The sequence below is a fragment of the Schistocerca serialis genome, chromosome 4, assembly GCF_023864345.2.
Source record: "Schistocerca serialis cubense isolate TAMUIC-IGC-003099 chromosome 4, iqSchSeri2.2, whole genome shotgun sequence".
Taxonomy (NCBI): domain Eukaryota; kingdom Metazoa; phylum Arthropoda; class Insecta; order Orthoptera; family Acrididae; genus Schistocerca; species Schistocerca serialis.
Genome location: NC_064641.1, coordinates 692,729,974 through 692,752,535, shown reverse-complemented (window position 1 = coordinate 692,752,535; position 22,562 = coordinate 692,729,974). Strand labels below are relative to the sequence as shown.

Below are 22,562 nucleotides of genomic sequence, written 5' to 3'. Positions count from 1 at the left end.
TTTATTAAGAGAATTTTATTTGCTGCATATAAAAATAAATATGGAAGGTGGGGGATAATTAACTCCCTATTAAAAATAATTTATAACTTTTTTAATACTTAACCAGTTTTCATGAAACAAGAAAAAATTTGTTCCTTATTATGGTAAAATTGTTATGCATTGCTAAAATTCAGCGTAAGCGCCACCTACAGGGTGTTACAAAAAGGTACGGCCAAACTTTCAGGAAACACTCCTCACACGCAAATAAAGAAAAGATGTTATGTGGACATATGTCCGGAAACGCTTAATTTCCATGTTAGAGCTCATTTTAGTTTCGTCAGTATGTACTGTACTTCCTCATTCCAACGTGATCAAATTGTAAACTTTCACAATCGACATGTGTGGGCTGACGAGAATTCGCACGCACGCAATTGTGCAATCACGTCATCAACACAGATTTTCTGTGAACGTTTGGGCAGGCATTGTTGGTGATGTCTTGATAGGGCCCCATGTTCTTCCACCTACGCTCAATGGAGCACGTTATCATGATTTCATACGAGATACTCTACCTGTGCTGCTAGAACATGTGCCTTTACAAGTACGACTCAACGTGTGGTTCATGCACGATGGAGCTCCTGCACATTTCAGTCGAAGTGTTCGTACGCTTCTCAACAACAGATTCGGTGACCGATGGATTGGTAGAGGCGGACCAATTCCATGGCCTCCATGCTCTCCTGACCTCAACCCTCTTGACTTTCATTTATGTCTACGCAACCCCGGTACCAAATGTAGAGACTCTTCGTACTCGTATTGTGGACGGCTGTGATACAATACGCCATTCTCCAGGGCTTCATCAGCGCATCAGGGATTCCATGCGACGGAGGGTGGATGCATGTATCCTCGCTAACTGAGGACATTTTGAACATTTCCTGTAACAAAGTGTTTAAAGTCACGCTGGTACGTTCTGTTGCTGTGTGTTTCCATCCCATGATTAATGTGATTTGAAGAGAAGTAATAAAATGAGCTCTAACATGGAAAGTAAGCGTCTCCGGACACATGTCCACGTAACATATTTTCTTTCTTTGTGTGTGAGGAATGTTTCCTGAAAGTTTGGCCGTACCTTTTTGTAACACCCTGTATATCTACCAGTTTCCGTAAATTAATGTGGATGTTTGCAACAGACTTCTGCAGATAATCCAGCGGTAGGTTTCCAAGAATTTGGCAGATTTGCTCCTCCAGTTTGTGGTATCACTTTTCGAAACCACCCCACAGGCGTCATAACAGCGAAATTTCAAGTTTCCGTCTGACGCCGACAGCGGTCAGGCAGGATATGCGAAGCGAAGCGGGACCCCATCTTGCATAAAGATTACGTCATTGTAATTGTCTCGCGTGGATACAATAGCGTGTAAACACTCGTAATTTTCAAGCCTATGTTCTGCATTATTGTGTCCCGAATGAGTAATGGACCCATACCTTTCATGGATGTCAAGCCGCACCGCACTCCGACCTTTGGAAGATGTCGGTTCCGTTCAGACAACCAATCTCGTATCCTCTGTTGCCCAATAACAACATTTGTGGCGGTTAACAAATCGTCCAACATGAAACACGGCTTCGTTTGACCGCAGGATATTACCGAAAATTACGTGCCTACCAACTTTCGTTTATGTTGTACAACTTCGTCTTGGTGCTGAGATTTTTTCCATCAGTGTATATGTTACTCTGTGAAGGAAAACTACATGTAACTCAATATATTAGTTAGAATATCTGCTAATGTAACTCACAGGACAATGGTAACTTAAATAAATTATCAAAAACCATGGTGTACGCTGATATAGACTAGAACGTGGGATGATCTATTCTTTGGCAGTAACTATAAACCATATTCACTGATTTGCTACGAATTTAGTTATCCAGAACACTTGTACCGATAACTTACGAAAATATTGTTTCGGAACGTTTGCAAAATCTAAAAAAAACTGTTTTTCACATAATTATACCTTCAAATTAGAGAATTTGTTGTGAACAAGGATAGGCCTAGTTTTCTCAAAAATTTTGAAAGAGCACAATGAGTAGAAGACGCTCAGTGTTAGGATTTGCAGCATACTGAAATTTTGTTCTATGTCTTTCCATAATGAAGACGTTTCAGCGTTTTCAAAAAGATGTACCATGTTTCAGAGTTGCCATCTATTTTCGACCACTGTAACATTCATTGTGATTGCTTCTACATAAAGGAGATTACTTAGAAGTCTGCTCTTTCTTTTCTTCTTTTTTCAAAGCAAAATGGCGATAATGGTCTGTTTCTGTTAAGTACACTACTGGCCATTAAAATTGCTACACCAAGAAGAAATGCAGATGATAAACGGGTATTCATTGGACAATATATTACACTAGAACTGACATGTGATTACATTTTCGCGCAATTTGGGTGCATAGATCCTGTGAAATCAATACTCAGAACAACCACCTCTGGCCGTAATAACGGCCTTGATACCCCTGGTCATTGAGTCAAACTGAGCTTGGATGGCGTGTACAGGTACAGCTGCCCATACAGCTTCAACACGATACCACAGTTCATCAAGAGTAGTGACTGGCGTATTGTGACGAGCCAGTTGCTCGCCCACCATTGACCAGACGTTTTCAATTTGTGAGAGATCTGGAGAATGTGCTGGCCAGGGCAGCAGTCGAACATTTTCTGTATCCAGAAAGTTCCGTACAGGACTTGCAACATGCGGTCGTGCATTATCCTGCTGAAATATAGGGTTTCGCAGGGATCGAATGAAGGGTAGAGCTACGGATCGTAACACATCTGAAATGTAACGTCCACTCTTCGAAGTGCCGTCAATGCGAACAAGAGGTGACCGAGACGTATAACCAATTGCACCCTATATCATCACGCTGGGTGATACGCCAGTATGGCGTTGACGAATACACGCTTCCAATGTGGGTTCACCGCGATGTCGTCAAACACGGATGCGACCATCATGATGGCTGTAAACAGAACCTGGATTCATCCGAAAAAATGACGTTTTGCCATTCGTGCACCCAGGTTCATCGTTGAGTACACCATCTCAGGCGCTCCTGTCTGTGATGCAGTGTCAAGGGTAACCGCAGCCATGGTCTCCGAGCTGATAGTCCATGCTGCTGCAAACGTCGTCGAACTGTTCGTGCAGATGGTTGTTGTCATGCAAACGTCCCCATCTGTTGACTCAGGGATCGAGACGTGACTGCACGATCTGTTACAGCCGTGCGGATAAGATGCCTGTCATCTCGACTGTTTGTGATAAGAGGCCATTGGGATCCACGGCGTCCCGTATTACCCTCCTGAAACCACCGATTCCATATTCTGCTAACAGTCATTTGATCTCAACCAACGCGATCAGCAATGTCGCGACACGATAAACCGCAATCGCGATAGGCTACAATCCGACCTTTATCAAAGTCGGAAACGTGATGGCACGCATATCTCCTCCTTACACGAGGCATCACAACAACGTTTCACCAGGCAAGGTCGGTCAATTGCTGTTTGTGTATGAGAAATCGGTTGGAAATTTTCGTCATGTCAGCACGTTGTAGGTGTCGCCACCGGCGCCAACCTTGTGTGAATGCTCTGAAAAGCTAATCATTTGCATATCACAGCATCTTCTACTTGTCGGTTAAATTTCGCGTCTGTAGCACGTCACCTTTGTGGTGTAGCAATTTTAATGGGCAGTGGTGTACACACCGTTAAGTATGTCACAACGTCGGTCACATATTCGAGCGAGAAGCATGACTTTTAAACCGTAGGAGCCTACTGCGGAACTTCTTCAGATATTGGTTGTTAATCAAGAGAGACTATTTTCCATCTACTGATTAATTAACTAATTCGTTGGTTATCTACACTTTAAATTTTCACGGTTTATCCATGTACACAGAAGAGTGGAATTCGGTAACGGCCAAGAAATTTAATGTAGCTTTTCGTTCGTTTTTTTATTCCCTGTGGGTTTAGCATGTTACTGTAAAGACAATAGGAAGACCATTAAAAGGTTTCCTTGTTATTTCCCAGTGGGCTTCGCATTATAAATGCCTAAAGCGATAAAAGGTACGCTATTGAATGACGCAAAGAGTCGCCATATAGACGTACTGTGACATCGTTTAATATCAGTGAGCTCTACTGGAATCAGTGATAACTGACCTAAACGGTTTTATATAAACCAAAAGCGTTTCGGTTTTTTTTTTCTTGTTGTTCTCTGCTATATACTTCGTTTGCAGAACACTCTGATTTTCCAGTAGGCGATCACACAGCTCACCATTGATTATGTAAGTATGAATTTAAAGAACTGTTTACTTCAAAATAGCCCTGTGGTACACACTTGCCTCGTGACTAAAATATTTTAAGCAGCCCTCTAAATGTGTATTATTTACGGTCGTAAAAACTAGCGTACCGGTAACGTAAGCTTTGAAAAGAAATGGAAATCTATTTTACGATTTAAAAAATGAGAAAAAAGAAATGAAACGTCGGCCTCTTCTCATTAACAGAAGGCGGACTGATATGCAGTTGAAAGGAACAAAATATGCATTCATCTGTGTAGTAACAAAAATATCAGAAATATGCACTAAAATTTTCGAAATATGCTCCCGAATTTGAGAAATGTGCTCTAAAAACGCATCAACGAGCATTAAAAGGAACAAGCCAATAAAAAAATAACTACTTAAAGACTTAGCAATTTCTGACATCAGTGCTATTAATTTCTCTTTGCTAATAATTGTTAATCGGATATATTACAATACAATACCATACTAAAAAAAAAATTTCCCAAATTCTCTGGAGTAAATACATTTTCTGTGCCAAGAAATAATTTTCACGTCACATTACGTAGAGATCAAACTCGAAACTCACCAATGCTAAACAGTTCAAATTCCATCTGGTTTATCGCGCTGTCACGAAGCCGACATCGCGAATAAAACGTAATTCCACATTCGAGACTCCAACTTACTTACTTTAACAGAAATTGAGTCTCATAACATTACCACATCGCCACTCCCTCGCAAAGGAATCCTGTGTTCCAAAGTAGAAGCTAAAAGTAAATTCTGATTGACCTTGCGTAGAATCATGCAGAATGCATGGTGTCCTGCAGTACAGTTGGTACCAGCCATATTTCGAAAAATTAGCTGCTGATTGAACTTTTTCGCTTTTTCTTAACAAGCGACGGAGTCTGGTTGTGCCGCCTAACCTGGAATCGCTTTTTGCAAACTGTCTGCAATTCAGGTTGAAGCGTTTATCAGTGTAACCCGAACACATTGCGTACCGGCATTTCACAGACAAATGCAGATGTTATTGTTAAATTCCGGTTCAATCTTATACTTGCGCATTTGTAATCGGCTTGCCAGCGTGCAGCTACTCCGTACGCAGTATCTACTCAAATCTACTGAGAAAATTACTTTTAGTCGTCTTTTCCTTTGCATGACGTCACAAATCTTAAATAAATAAAATTAAAGCATCGACTGCTAGCGTTGCGTGCTATCGTGACATGGGTAGTGAATGCATTCCAGATGATCACAACATTGTTAGTTATGTGTCAAATATAGGCTAATAGTCGCATTCATTGTTCGGTTCAACATACGAATAGTCCTTTTGAAAAGTAACACATAGTGTTGTAGATTTTGTAATTCTTACACCTAGATGTATGAAAGATGCATGCGTTATGCTGTTTTACCCACAGACATGTCAGCTTGAGCGAACAGCCACACTCCACTCGATATCCACACCCGACTCGGAAACACGCGTAATGCAGGATTGATTTCAAAGTAATTTTGACGTTACACCAACACATGTCGTGCATTCAGGCCTGGTTCGAAATTTTTCCACACAAGAGACATATCCTTTGATCATCAGTAAGGTCTACTGTTTATTTTCTTTCCAGTTTTGACGAACTCTAAGATAACCAGTCACACTGTGACTGGCCCACAAAATCGTCCTATCTGATTTGCATAAAAAATGCTTTGGACTATCTGGAACAGGCAATGAAACATAACAATCAACACCCTCACAATTTACTAGCTGTGTGAGATCTAAACGTCAGTGAGTGGGTTCAGCTGCATATAGCATACCTGAAGGAATGACTGGATACATATTCAAAGAAAGTAGCATTTAGCAGTATCCCAGAAGTTTGTTTTACCGTACAAAACGTAGAAATCATAATCAAAATTGCAAAATGTAAGTTTAGCAAAAAACCGTTAAGCTATTCAGAATTATGTACAAAATAAAACAGTTATAACAAATCTCAAGATAGTTCATCTCATCCAGCCAGTAACATCCAACATAAATGAAGCACTGAAGTGTCCTTTTTTTTACTCAGCAGAGTATGAGGTGCAGCTTTTCTGATTAGGAGATCATTTCCATCTTGTTCCAAACTTTGTCATATGGCTGGCAGTGAGCCCTTTCTCATCGTAAGCAAGAAATTTATGGATGGTACCTGTGTACATTTCTCTATTTAATTAACAGTCCCAAAGTTGCCCTCATTTAATTTTTTTGTTGATAAACACAATGACATATCAATGAATTACTCTGCTTCAGTTCAATTATCATCTATATCTATACTTTGCAACCACTGTGATGTGCATGGCAGAGGCTACGTCTCATTGTATAAGTTTTTTGGGTTTCTTCTCATTCCATTTATGTAGAGCAGGGGAAGAATGATTGTCTGAATGCCTTTGTGCATGCTGTGATTATTCTCATCTTCTCCACATGACCCTTGTGTGAGTGATAATAGGGGGTTGTCTATGGAGGGATGGGGTTCTAGTGCATACTGTCAGTTTTTGGATGTCCCTAATTCTTCTTTGGCTTCTTTCCTTGACTCATCAAAAGAAATCTCTGCCTAGCAGCCACACTTTTTTTACTTATCGTATGAAATCCTATATCTTTTTTCTCTTGCAGAAGTTGTAGAAATCTCCTACAGCAGCATGCTCATATCTCTGAAATGTAGAGCCTGGTAGCCTAGCAATAAAGCATATGTCTCAAATTTCAGTCTATCATTAACCTAGCCTTCGGCTCTCAGTGCTGTGAAGATTTGCTAGGAATGACATGTATAGATTCCAGGTGAAACTGTAGGCCCACTTTCTCTGGCAGTATTTGCTGATTAGGTTAGGGACATGCAAGTGACCAAAGTGGTACTGGTATGCAATTGACTTGCAGTGGCCATTCAGCCAAATAGAACTGTTATTACTATCACTGAAATCTTGAATAATGAAGTTTTTTCTCACATTATGTGTGCTTATTTCAGTTAACATGTCTTCTAAAAAAGTAAATGTATCTTTAAGAATTCAAGATATTCTAGGACCAAAGTTACCTTTTTTAACTTCGTAGTTACAGTTCTTCTTTCACTTATTTGGCAATTATTAAAGAAACTTTTGGTATCATTATTTAAGTGCTATTAAGTAAAATATTTCCCTGAAACCGTGAGTTTTCTGACAGCAGAACTCACAGCCATGAACAGAAATTTATGGATAAATTAAGTCATGTATTAAGGCCCCAGTAAATATTTCTTCAGTATGTTTGTCTTCTATAAAGTGGGTTGCTGATGGGCACCCAGCAAAAAATAAATACAAATAGCAGTTCCATTGAAAATTACATTCTGCCTATATTGTATGAGTTCTTCTATATGGAGAGTTCCTAATATTTTTCTGTATGCTATTGTTTTAGGTGCACGGGAGTATGCTGCTCTTGAGAAGAAGTACCAGCAGTTACAGAACACAGTGGATAGCCTTCAAAAACAACTGGCAGAGAAGGACGAAAAATACTCCAAACTAGCAAAAGGTCTGTTATCTGCTGTTTATTTTGTTGTTTAAAAGCTGAACAGCATCCCAGTTTGTTTATTTCTTTATCAACAAGTGTTGTTTATTTCAGCAACTATTGTGACTTTTACATATAGTATATGATAATTTTATAAAATTGCAAAACCATTCACATCAAATCATTTCCTTTGGGACATGTGGAGAATCCCACAGCCCAAGTCCAGTTTCTAATACAGTCTGCAAGTCTTGTTTCCAGTATGACCTTTGTTGATGGAACTGGTATTGGGACCAAGTGAGGTGATGCAGTGTTTAGCACACTGTACTTGCTTTCGGGAGGACGATGTTCCAATCCCTGTCTGGCCATCCAGATGTAAGTTTTCTGTGATTTCCCTAAATTGCTCCAGGCAAAAGCCAGGATGCTTCCTCCTTCCTCTGAAAAGGGCGCACCCTATTTCCTTCCCCCCCTTCCATAATCCGAGCTTCTACTCTGTCTCTAATGACCTCACTTGTTGACCGGATATTAAACTCTAATCTCCTCCTCCTTCTTCTCCTCCTCCTATTATGGGATATAAATGGAAACAAAAGCTGAAGAAATGTGGAGTAAAGATTATTTGAAGAAGATAGGTAGAGACCAAAAGTGGGGCTGCTTAATGTAAATAGAGAAGGAACAGGCAGAAATTTATGGCTAAAAATGAGAATCTGCATTGCACCTGCTGCTTATGGGGATCAATAACAATGGATTCTTACTTAATCTTTACTGATCCAAATATTTTGGCAATAAATGTTTCAGTTGAAATGGCTTTATTGGAATTGGACATTTGATAATCAGTAATGTCTTCACTGAAGAAACAATACTGTGTAACTGTCTCTGTGTCAATTTACGTGCAAATGCAAATTGTGCACAACCATACTTGTTACATATCCGTCCTTGCTGGAAAGCAGTGCTTGAGTCAAGGCTTCATTAGATGGAAATGAACAGCATTTCACAACACGATATTTTCACTGGGAAAGAAACTGTTGCTCACATAAAAATAGCACATGAAAGTGGAGATTTGTGTTTTTCAGAGTGCTTGAGAGCTGTAAGTCAGTGCACCAGTCATCAATTTTCTGCAGGTTATCTTTCATTTTGCTACAGTCTCACGGAGAGCCCTGTTAATGGCATATCATTCTTTTGCAGTTATGCGGAATTTACATCTTTTTTATCTTGTGTGACTTGTGTGTGCTCTTTCAGCTTCACTTTCATTGTATAGAATTGAAAATTCATAATTGCTGCAGTAACGGCAGGTGTGCTGACTCAAATATGCCAACTGATCAAAATTTGGAAACTCAGAAAAGTTGAAACTTTCTGGCAGATTAAAACTGTGTGCCCGACCGAGACTCGAACTCGGGACCTTTGCCTTTCGCGGGCAAGTGCTCTACCAACTGAGCTACCAAAGCACGACTCACGCCCGGTACTCACAGCTTTACTTCTGCCAGTACCTCGTCTCCTACCTTCCAAACTTTACAGAAGCTCTCCTGCGAACCTTGCAGAACTAGCACTCCTGAAAGAAAGGATATTGCGGAGACATGGCTTAGCCACACCATATCCTTTGTCACACGCCGTTATTATTATTATCTGGTGATCAGGTTATAAATCCATTACTGCAGATTGTGTACACTGCTACATGGTGGCTGTGCCATGAGGCACATGGGAACATACATCAAGATAGTTTGGCATATCAGTCACCTCGAAATGTGTGTTACAGTAATGGAAATTCCTGAATGGAGCAACACATAAAGTAAGGGAATGGCAACCACTCTCCTATAATGATTTAGTGCCTGGAGCACAGTAACAAATAACAAAAAACAGCATTTACACCATATTTCAAGCACAAACTCTTTTTCCAGCAGTATCACACACATTCACACACACAACCAGACAGACACCCGAATGCTCTGTCCCATGAACACAGCAAGACTGTGACTTGCCGTGGAAAAGGGAGTGTGCATTTGGATGTCTGTGTGGTTGTGTGCATGAATGTGTGCACTATTGTTGGAAAAAGAACTAGTGTTCAAAAGCTAGTGTCATTGCTGTTTTCTGTTGTGTGTTACTCTGCTCAAAGCATTGATCTGGTATAGGAATAAATGTGTTTCATTGTTTGTAAGAAGTAATCAGTAATTGTTTTAATGTCTTTTTAATTGCCTTCTGTATATTTCTCATATGCTCATATTGAAGCCTCACTTAAAAATAATTTCTGTAATAAATTTTTATATGCCATAAATCAATGTATTTTATTTGTTTCTGTTACAGTGTCAGAGCAAGTGTTCAATGAATATGAAAAACTGAAGAGTAAATATGATGTAGAAACAGGAGCAATGCAGGATGCAATGAAAACAGCTTCACAGGTTAGACTTTTGGTTCATTGGAAAATACATGTTGAGAGAGATACTAGAAAATATTTGGACTTGGAAATTATGTAATGTATCAGACTGTGATTAATACTAACATCCAATTATTAATTGTTGTCCTCTGTGTCATAACATCACTAATCCACAATTATATTCTCAACAGTAGTTACAAGGAAGTCTTTGAGTTTGAAATAATAAGCTATTGAGAGAAATACGTTGTAGTCAATTCATTTTTTTTCCACTGCTCTAACTATAATAAGTTAATGTGTGATTTTATGGGTGGCTGGTTGTAATAGTTCGAGGCAAGAATTATTTTTTGTTTCTATGCTATGCACATGAGGTAAATTTCACAATTCCCTCTCAAAGTCAGAATAGTCTTTATGATGGGCCATTGTGATCACAGATAATCTCCATTTCATTGTGTATTTTCCACAACTGTAAAGTTCTGAAAAATAAACTTCATGCTGGGAACATCAACCATCTCTTTATGTATCTTCCTGATAATTATTACTACCTATGAAATCAGCAAATGAGATAATGTTCAAGAATGACCTCAGCCTGTATTACTACTGTAATTTTAATGCAGCTTGAAGCTGAGCAGTAGCCAAATCAATGTGGTATGAAAACTCCAAGCGTTCTCATTGTCTTGATATGTTGTTGCAGTGGTACAAGCAGAACCGAGAGCTGAAGCGCAGGAGTGCAGTCCTCATACAAAAGTTTCTGCAGGTGTCTGCAGATGGAGGAATTGACCTGGTTGATGCACAGGATGACTTCAGTGTAGCTGAGCGAGATGAAGATGATTTAGCTCAACTCAGAGAAGCTGTTAAAGGTAATATTGTTATCATTAGCTGACTTTTGAATAAGCTACATGAAAACATTGAAAGTGTTGTTTAGATTCTTACTACCAAGTTAACTACAGGGTTGAAGATGTTGAGAATGATAGCACTGTTGCAACTAACCAAATGAAGACAAAAAAAAAAAAAAATGGTCGAAGGTGGTTAGTCTCTCCAGCATGCACCATATGAGTACTCTGATTACTGAGTACTTAAAGTGAAACATATTTAAAAGTTAGTCAGAAACCCTTGTTCAGTTTTTGAGACAGAAAGAAGTAAAGACCAACTGATTCAGATGTCATTCTGTATTTGTTTACAATCTAGTTGCCTATATGTATTAATTTTACAAGTATTGCATTCCATCCATTAGATCATTCTCTTTGTTACATTTCCAGTTATGTTTTCTCTAGTGACTGGGACTTACATGCAGTTGACTTTTACTATTTAATGTAAGTGAAAAGGTAGTGACTTTTTTGTGGAAATGCCTTTCCTGCTAATTTTACAATGGTAAATGTAGCTAGAGTAAGGATAAATAACATGTACCAATTTAATGATAGTTGATTATTAATGCAGTGTGTAGCAGCTGATTTGCTTTATGTATATCTTGGATTTATCCACATCCTTGAAGGTCCTCCTTCATTGTGGTATTTGTAATAGACAATCATTTAATGATTAACTGAATGCAATAACACTGTAACAGCTCTCATCTAAGCCTTGAAGTGACAATATGATGAGGACTACTTGTTGTTGTTGTTGTGGTCTTCAGTCCTGAGACTGGTTTGATGCAGCTCTCCATGCTAATCTATCCTGTGCAAGCTTCTTCATCTCCCAGTACCTACTGCAACCTACATCCTTCTGAATCTGCTTAGTGTATTCATCTCTTGGTCTCCCTCTACGATTTTTACCCTCCACACTGCCCTCCAGTGCTAAATTTGTGATCCCTTGATGCCTCAGAACATGCCCTACCACCCAGTCCCTTCTTCTTGTCAAGTTGTGCCACAAACTCCTCTTCTTCCCAATTCTATTCAATACCTCCTCATTAGTTATGTGATCTACCCATCTAATCTTCAGCATTCTTTGTAGCACCACATTTCGAAAGCTTCTATTCTCTTCTTGTCCAAACTAGTTATCGTCCATGTTTCACTTCCATACATGGCTACACTCCATACAAATACTTTCAGAAATGACTTCCTGACACTTAAATCTATACTCGATTTTAACAAATGTCTCTTCTTCAGAAACGCTTTCCTTGCCATTGCCAGTCTACATTTTATATCCTCTCTACTTCAACCATCATCAGTTATTTTGCTCCCCAAATAGCAAAACTCCTTTACTACTTTAAGTGTCTCATTTCCTAATCTAATTCCCTCAGCATCACCCAACTTAATTCGACTACATTCCATTATCCTCATTTTGCTTTTGTTGATGTTCATCTTATATCCTCCTTTCAAGACACTGTCCATTCCATTCAACAACTCTTCCAAGTCCTTTGCTGTCGCTGACAGATTTACAATGTCATCGGCGAACCTCAAAGTTTTTATTTCTTCTCCATGAATTTTAATACCTACTCCGAATTTTTCTTTTGTTTCCTTTACTGCTTGCTCAATATACAGATTGAATAACATCGGGGAGAGGCTACAACCCTGTCTGACTCCCTTCCCAACCACTGCTTCCCTTTCATGCCCTTCGACTCTTATAACTGCCATCTGGTTTCTGTACAAATTGTAAATAGCCTTTCGCTCCCTGTATTTTACCCCTGCCACCTTTAGAATTTGAAAGAGAGTATTCCAGTCAACATTGTCAAAAGCTTTCTCTAAGTCTACAAATGCTAGAAATGTAGGTTTGCCTTTCCTTCATCTTTCTTCTAATATAAGTCATAAGGTCAGTATTGCCTCATGTGTTCCAACATTTCTACGGAATCCAAACTGATCTTCCCCGAGGTTAGCTTCTACCAGTTTTTCCATTCGTCTGTAAAGAATTCGCGTTAGTATTTTGCAGCCGTGACTTATTAAACTGATAGTTCGGTAATTTTCACATCTGTCGACACCTGCTTTCTTTGGGATTGGAATTATTATTTTCTTCTTGAAGTCTGAGGGTATTTCACCTGTCTCGTACATCTTGCTCACCAGATGGTAGAGTTTTGTCATTTTTCATGGGGGGAGGGAGGACTACTCACAAATACATTATTGTAATTAATTTGAAACTACTGTAGCATATTTGAAACTGGTGGTTTTGCCAGCCATTGAATGAACCAAGAGCTAGGAAGTTAATGTAAGGGAAACATAATATTTGTGTGTGTGTGTGTGTGTGTGTGTGTGTGTGTGTGTGTGTGTGTGTGTGTGTGTGTGTGTGTGTGTGTGTGTGTAGGGCATGGGGCAACAAGCATAAAAGAAGACATGTATGATTTGCACGTCTTGCTAATTGTACGTTAAAAACTTAAATGTTGGTTGTAATTTTCACAAAATTTATACTAGTGAACACAACTCATCTGTTGAACTGAGTTATAACAGAAAAACAATAATAGTTTGAAGAATTATGAGTAATTATGCAAAAAGAGAAGGACTCATTTGTAAGGTTCATCAGGTGCTGCTACAACTGACAAATACAAGAGACCAAGATGGATGTCTTCTGTTGCTAAACATATGTTATCAGATGAAACTTTACAAAATGACAAAAAAATTTTTGAGGTCTATTCTATCCTGAAGAGGAATCTAATGGCTCTAGTGGTACTTGAACCTCACTGTACAAAATTTCTGGAAAACGATCCAACACAGACCTTTTACTTCCATTTGTTTGGGATCATCTATATAGTGCACCATCCGTAAAAGTAATAAGGGTGTATAATAACCAAAATATGATTGTGGGCAAATAACCATAAGGCATGTTTCAAACAATGCCAAGTTTTTTAAGGTACAAATATAGATGTAGAAGTAATTTTCTTTAAAGTAACTGTATTACACTCAGAGATTCATCATGATAAGCCATATGGTCAGCTCTGTGTACTGTTATGATGATTCAGTTACCATGTGAAAAAAATTATGAAGTAGTTGTCATGAGTCTGACGACAAAAACCTAAACATTGTACCAATACAGCACTGCCTTCCCTTTTTGTGTGGGAACTGTATCATAACAAAGGGTGCTTTCTTGGTTTTTTCCCCCTTGGTTAGAGTCCAATTGGGGGTTTCAGCAAATCTGATCAGTTGACAAGACTCATGTAAAAAGTAAAATTACGAGAATGCTAAACCTCTTAATCACACAGGGCTTTGCAGAAGCTTTCAAAAGTTGAACCAAAGTACACATCCAGAAAGGTGGTAGTGGGCAACTGGAAACACTTATGTAAATCACTAAGCAATGTTAGTAACGGCCAATGCATTTGACTGTTGTTGAGATGACTATTGTGCCATTTTATCTTCAGTCAGAAACATCTTAGAACAGACTTACAAGAAGACAGTACTTATCACTACATGATCTATTAAATTTTCGAATACTCTATGGCCACTATTTAACTGAAGACCAGTTGAGGTGTATTGTTTCAGAAGAAGGTGAAACACTATATTAGACACTTCCAGGCTATGTCAGCACTTGTGCGCTTGTTTTAAATGTACAGAAAAGTGAAATTGAGCACTTCATGAAACATAGAAAGGTAGTACTCTATGACTACAGTATCAATATATCACAGTTGGCATCAGTCAACTCATACAATTGTATGTAACAGTTTGTGGAAACTTGAAATGGAATGATCACTTATGCTCAGCTGTAGGTAAATCAGATGGCAGACTTTGGTTCACTATCAGGATACTGAGAAAATGCAGTCCGTCCTCCCACCGCAAAATATTGCTAAAGTTTGTTGGACCCATACCAAACAGGACCAACAGGAGATACAGAAGATATACAAAGAAGGAAAGCACAAATGGTTATGGGTTTGTTTGACTCACATGCAAGTTTCACAGAAATACTGAAAAACTTCAGTTGTCTGTCACTCAAAAAAGATTCCAATTAGCTTGTAAAAATCTATGTAGTTTCAAGAACCAGTTTTAAGTGAAGAATCGACAAATATATTTGAGCCCTATACGTATTGCTCCAATACAGACTGTAAAGACAAGAGTAGACTAATTCCAGGATGCACTGTAGGCATTTTAACAGTCACTCTTCCAATACTCCATATGCTAATGGAACTGGAAGAAACCCTAACATGTGATACAATGCTAACAAGGGAACCTCCCCATCGCACCCCCCTCAGATTTAGTTATAAGTTGGCACAGTGGATAGGCCTTGAAAAACTGAACACAGATCAATCGAGAAAACAGGAAGAAGTTATGTGGAAGTATGAAAAAAAATAAGCAAAATATACAAACTGAGTAGTCCATGCCAAGATAGGCAACATCTCGGAGAATATGCGCTTATGAGCGCCGTGGTCCCGTGGTTAGCGTGAGCAACTGCAGTAGGAGAGGTCGTTGGATCAAGTCTTCCCTCGAGTGAAAATTTTAATTTTTTATTTTCAGACAATTATTATCTGTCCGTTCGTTCATTGACGTCTCTGTTCACTGTAACAAGTTTAGTGTCTGTGTTTTGCGACCGCACCGCTAAACCGTGTGATTAGTAGACGAAAGGACGTGCCTATCCAATGGGAACCGAAAAAGTTTGATCGCAAGGTCACACGTCAACCGATTCCTCCACAGGAAAACACGTCTGATATATTCTATACGACACTGGTGACGGCATGTGCGTCACATGACAGGAATATGTTGTCGACCCACCTAACTTGTACACTTGGCGAATGGGTAAAAAGATTCTTCTACCTTGCCCGATTTAGGTTTTCTTTTGGATGTGATAATCACTCCCAAAAAAGTGATCGCATCGGACGGACAGATAATAATTGTCTGAAAACAAAAAATTAAAATTTTCACTCGAGGGTAGATTTGAACCAAGGACCTCTCGTACTGCAGCTGCTCACGCTAACCACGGGACCACGGCGCCCATGTGCTTAGGTTGTCCTTGATGTTGTATATCATATGCATAGACTATTCAGTTTGTATATTTTGCTTATGTTTTTGATACTTCCACACAACTTCTTCCTGTTTTCTCGATTGATCTGTGTTCAGTTCTTCAAGGCCTATCCACTGTGCCAACTTATAACTAAATCTGAGTGGGGTGCGATGGGGAGGTTCCCTTGTAAGTACACTCTGCTATGCACTTCACTATGATTTGTGGAGTATGTCTGTATGAGCATTGGTCGTAAAGATGTAATTATTACTCCAAAAAATAAAGTAATATAATTAATTGTTTGTTTGTCTGCAGGTGCATGCATGCAGTTGTTGTACAAATTGAAATCCTCATCTCCATTTTACCAATGGGCTGCAAACATTTTTTTGGCTCCAATAGCAGCATATTACGGTACAGTGGCATGAGAATTTCAACTTGTACAAGGACTGCATACACATACCTGCAGACAAACAAAAAATTAATTTTTTATCTTTATTTTTCTGAGGTGATAATTAAGACTTGATTACCATACTTCTTGTGAATGTAGATGAATTAGAACTGTGGGATTCTTCAGCCTATGGTCTGGACATCAGAACTGTAATCCAGAATGAAGTATTAAACATAAAATTAGAACAGTTTCCTTCATGATTAGTTAGTACTCATTTTACCTTTTTATGAAGATAATTATTTTTCAGTTTTACATATGTTTACCTAGAAATACTGTGATTATTATTCTGTGATTTGGTTCATTGTAAATGTTACTCCATTCATTGTCTTTTTTAACTTTCCTTGTCATCTTATTGCTGATCAGCTTACTACTGTGACTTTGGCCTTTCGCTTTCATGGGTATCTCATGTGGACTCTTGAATATCTGCCATCCTTGCTTGTGTGTTAGTGGAGAGACAACCTTCAGTCCATTACCCGCAGTTCTGGGCTTCTCACCAGTTACGCGCACGGGCTTATATCTGTGATGGGCCTCGTTCGGACAATTCTGCCTGTTTCCAGTGAGCTGGTGGCTGATGTGCTACTCCATGAGAATGGTGCACTCACACTGGCCACCCCGCAATCTTTCACAAATGAGTTAAACAAAAAACCATTTGTTAAAAAAATTGGGTTTTACATCAGTTATAGCTTTGTACGTCAGCTTCATAATGAAGTGCATAACATTTCATTAATGGCCAAAGTTATTGTGATATTTCGCATATAAGTAACACACTGCATAAAATTCAAAAAGTTTGCAGTGAAAAATAGGGGTCACTATAAATTTGTGTTTTGTGCATATTGGACCATATATTGCTGCATATGAAATATAGCTAACATACTGAATTTTTCTTTAGACTTGGGAGGAGGTCTCGGTCTATCACTGATCTTGAGAAAATTGATATTATGTATCAGCCTCATTTGCAATTGTGTGTGCCAGCAATAAAGCTAGAATGAAATACTCATAACACACCTCATATCGCAGAACAGTTTGAGGTATCTGAACTAGATTTTGGCAAATGATAGCACACAAAAAGTATTATCTACTTTGATATACGAATAACTGCAGATTTTTCCAATGGAATGATATTTTTTGAGAGTCATTGGTAGTTGGTGAAATGAAGATTACTGTGGCTTTGCAACAAAGTAAGTGAAGAAATTACACATTTATATTTATACCGGGCATGTGCCTTTTAATAAGCTTTTGGCATAATTTGCCCTCCGTTCATCATTTAATAAGCTACTGTTTCAGGATTGGTGCAGTTGCAACTTCATTAGGATGTTAGTGAGTTGACAGTGTGTAAATTCTGGTTTGTTCTGACAAATGAAGCAAATTTTGTGAGGGTGACTAGAGAAATGTGATACCTGAAATTCGCCACAGATGAATGTGTGGTTTACAGGTTACATCAAGTTTTAGTTGCTACAGGTATAGTAAAAATAACCACATTGAGAAACTTATACAAATGTATCGTGAAATACCTTGTTTGTGAAAAGAGATACACAAATATTACACAAACAAAAATGTAAAAAATATGGTATACAAAAAGATGATTGAAACATTTCTAGCCGGCCGCGGTGGTCTAGCGGTTCTGGCGCTGCAGTCCGGAACCGCGGGACTGCTACGGTCGCAGGTTCGAATCCTGCCTCGGGCATGGGTGTGTGTGATGTCCTTAGGTTAGTTAGGTTTAAGTAGTTCTAAGTTCTAGGGGACTTGTGACCTAAGATGTTGAGTCCCATAGTGCTCAGAGCCATTTGAACCATTTGAAACATTTCGAGATAGTATTCCAACTGTGGACAAAAGTGTTAGAAAAATTAACAACATTGCCAAATGAGGGAATACATCAAAAACATGCAAGCAGACACTGTTTCCTGGTTTGAATAAAAATTGGGCATAATATATTGTAAGTAACTTCAACATTTTTTGCAAAGAACTGTTTCTAGGTGCAGAAAGCAAGCCCAATTGTGAAAATGTTTCATCACAGACCACTGATGATGCTTTATTTCAATAAAATGAAACACATGTAGTAACAGAAATACACATTTTCTTGTAGTTGTGAAGGTAGATTTAAAATACTTTCAGTAATTCCTCGAATAATCTCAGAAAGGTGTAGGTCTGTTGAAAGATGCATAAAAGGGGGCAAGGGTTTGAATTGTTCAAAGCAACACTGTAGTTAGCACTGATAAAGTGTTTCTTGTACTATGTCATTATTGTATGCTCTTATCCATAACTGTGTTACGTCCATTATTTTACAGGTATTATGAATTACTATACTTTATAAAGGCTCAAACAGCTAGCGACTGCCACAATTTTCTTTCTATCAATCTCCATACTTTCTCTTGAAGTTATAAACTACTTTCAAAGTGTGAAAAGTACCACAACAAATAAAATGCCTTTAAAACATCACACTGTATAATCTACTTGCAGTGAGACACAGTGGCAACTCATAAAATCCATCAGCTGTGGACTCTGGCCTGTTGTGCATGCACAGCAGTCCTAGGTCCATTGATAATCACGAAAACCCACCAATTTGTACCCACACATGAAGAGACCCAACCTGTGTGCAGATCAGAGAGCTAGATCTGATGGAGAGGAACTGAGTGTTAGTGGGAAACAGCAGACCTCAGATTGATGGGCCAGATTTATCAGAGATATCCACAGTACTGGCCCGTGGTTCTGGCCTGTGCAGAAATCCGCTTGTGTATACTGTTAATAATCAAGATTTCTTTTTTAAAATGACAAATAACATTTCAGAAAATAGGATAATGCACATATGTTTAAAAATATTTCTCATTATTTTAACCATAACATAATTTTTCTGATTGCTTTGTTTATATAGAGCTGACAGGGCAAGTTGCTGACCTGCAGGCACAGCTTAAGATTGCCCGTCTGCAAGAATTTGAGGCACAAGAGGCAGCAGCGGAGCTGTCATCACAACTTGAAGTGGAGTCTGAAAAGAGGCGTCAACTGGAAGCTGATCTTGCGGAAACAAAGCGTCTGCGGGAGTGGGCAGAAAGCCTTGCCCAAAGAGAAGCAGAGGTACTGAGGCAAGAAGCTGAGCGTGTGAAGGAGGAGGCAGAACAAGCACGTCAGCAAGCCAGTACTGTAAGTATAATGTATTTATACAAGATAAAGCTGCAAGGTTATGTTTATCAATACCTAAATTGTCTTTCCTTCTCATCCTGTCCGGTAAGTCTCCCCTGACCCGAGGTTCTGGGTGACTTTTCTGAACTGTATCCTTTTACCTAAACCTCTTTAGTCCTTTTCCTTCACCGCTCTTCCTTCCCCTTCAACTCTTGCGCCAGAAGAAGCCGTTGGCTCCAAAAGCTTGTAAAAGTTAAATCCTTTTGTTTGTGTGTTCACCTGCTGCTGCTTGGTGAGTAGATTTTTTTATATATTCATTTACATTATAAAATGATTGATTGATTTTCTTCCTTTACATTACAATGTTGTCTTTTTGAAATCTGTACTTTAAATGTTATAAGTCATTTTTTTGTGCAATTAAAGATTGCATGTAAGACCTTTTCAGAAAGTGGCGAGATTTTTGCAGTCTTTCTGGCAACATTAACATTAATTTAAAACCAAAGTTGTTTGTTCTGTGCTACTAGTATGAATCAACTAATGCAGGAACATGTTTCATTGAATCACTGACTCATTCCACATCATAGTGAGAGATCGCAGTTACAATTTATGGAACACGCAAATAACTAAATTAAAATGAAAAACGATGTTATTTGTAGAATCCACAGAAATGGAAATGAGATACCATTGTGGATTGGTGTTATTTTTGAGACATATTATTGCATATAGCTTTTGAGTATGAGAGGATCGCTTTGTGTTTGCATTACTGATGTCCAAATTTTGTTTGCTGCGCCATGTTTGCATGGCCTGCAGAGGAGCAGGTACCTAGCAAGGATAAGGTACGTCTGCTCACTCGCCAATGGGAAGTATGAGACAAAAGAATTATGTCAAGTAAAGGTATGGCATCAACTACTACAAAATGTCCTGTCTCCTTCTTGGCGGAGGCATGTTGTGAAAGATTAGTGTGGAAATATTGCAATCTGGCAGGCATTTTAAGCACAGTTGGCTGTCGTGATCTGACAGCCACAGCAATACTCTAGTCCAAGTTGAGTAATAAAACTAATTTTATGACTCTAGTTCCTTTGTCTTTCGCTTTCTAACCACTGTTATAATACTGTACTGACAGCCACAGCAATACTCTAGTCCAAGTTGAGTAATAAAACTAATTTTATGACTCTAGTTCCTTTGTCTTTCGCTTTCTAACCACTGTTATAATACTGTACATCCTTCAGACACTAGGGCCTCCTTTCAAGTAATAGTGCAAATGCTCCGTATTTACTTATGATGCTGCTGATAATTCCTTATCTGTTTATCATTGTCTGACAGCTTGCCATTAGCATGGTCAATCAGTATCATTACAAAATTCTTAGTTTAGGAACATGATAAGTGTTGGCATGTTGGCAATTCAGTTGATCTATGTACTTTTCAAATTCCTAGGACTTTACCACAAAATATTTCCAGACATACAGCAAAAATTCAGTATTTCACCCAATTTTGTGTGTTGTTTCCTGTTCTGTTAACGTAATTTTGGCATCTTATGTACTTCTTGTTACCTTTCATCACTATTTCAGTGGTTGCAGTTTCAGTCTACGAACGCCCTTACTTTTCTTTACCCTGCTAAAAGGCTGTTCTCCTCCTCCTATTTGTCTCTGTTGTCTATTTTTCACTAATGCTTTTCCTATCCTCATTAATCTTTTAGTCTTGTTTTGTCATCCTTCTGTTTATCATACCACTTGATTATCAAACATAATCAAACCTCCAAAGGCTGGATTATTAATCGAATTTGTCACCAACTGAGCTACAAATTTACAGTATGTGATTTAATTTTTAGTAAGCAAATATTACTCATGGATTAAAATCCTCTGTTTTGGAGGAATTTGTTTATGAGCTTACAAGCTGTCTTGATGCATTAAACACAATGAAAATGTTTCCAATTCCAGGCCCAGAAGGAGCGAAATGTTCTGGCTCATCAAAGTGCGCTGTTAATGGTTGATGTAATGGGTGAAGAGCGCATTGTGCAACTATTGGAAGAAGTTAACAAGTTAAAGAGTCAAATTGAGGATGAGCAACGATCACATGCAGCAGAACTAAAAGAATTGCAGGTATGTTTTGCTATGCTTAGTGGCTTTTTTTATTTTCATAGATGAAGTTGATTCATAATAGCAATTTAAACATTTTTACTTGATTGTGTTCTCCTGAAGGCAGTCAGTACATAAAACCAAGTTCAAAAGGAAAACAAATGTATTGTCATTCATTGCTTGACCAAAAAAAAGGCATCATATTGTTAGATACCCATGTCTCATCAAAATCTGTAAATAGTTGAACAGTTTACTATAGACATAATTTTATGCCATGTCATGAAATAAAATACTGATGCTGGAAATTTGTGTCCTTACCAGATATGGTCACCTACAAAGTAGGACCCACTTGAATCGAAACACATTTCCATTTTCTTCTACTGCTCAGAACATTTCAGCCTGCCATTTTCTGAGAGACTGCTTAGAAGTTTCACCATTTTTCATCCCATGTGGAGTGGAATAATACATTTACAGTTTACTGGTCATTTGTTGCCACTGACTTGCTGTGTACTGATAAATCATATCCTGCTTCATTCAGGATCAGAAAACAGTCAAACTATGACAAATACACTCCTGGAAATGGAAAAAAGAACACATTGACACCGGTGTGTCAGACCCACCATACTTGCTCCGGACACTGCGAGAGGGCTGTACAAGCAATGATCACACGCACGGCACAGCGGACACACCAGGAACCGCGGTGTTGGCCGTCGAATGGCGCTAGCTGCGCAGCATTTGTGCACCGCCGCCGTCAGTGTCAGCCAGTTTGCCGTGGCATACGGAGCTCCATCGCAGTCTTTAACACTGGTAGCATGCCGCGACAGCGTGGACGTGAACCGTATGTGCAGTTGACGGACTTTGAGCGAGGGCGTATAGTGGGCATGCGGGAGGCCGGGAGGACGTACCGCCGAATTGCTCAACACGTGGGGCGTGAGGTCTCCACAGTACATCGATGTTGTCGCCAGTGGTCGG

General features: G+C 38.9%; 1 protein-coding gene across 1 annotated transcript in view; it reads left to right on the top strand.

The window, feature by feature from the left end:
• The window catches only part of LOC126473194 (shootin-1-like), a 301,192-nt gene that overhangs the window by 245,959 nt on the left and 32,671 nt on the right, over positions 1-22,562 (top strand). Inside the window, exons 4-8 of the mRNA XM_050100089.1 lie at positions 7,658-7,771; positions 10,040-10,134; positions 10,801-10,966; positions 19,271-19,536; positions 21,453-21,614. Of these exons, the coding sequence (XP_049956046.1) occupies positions 7,658-7,771; positions 10,040-10,134; positions 10,801-10,966; positions 19,271-19,536; positions 21,453-21,614 (803 nt within the window). The remainder of the gene's footprint in view (positions 1-7,657; positions 7,772-10,039; positions 10,135-10,800; positions 10,967-19,270; positions 19,537-21,452; positions 21,615-22,562) is intronic.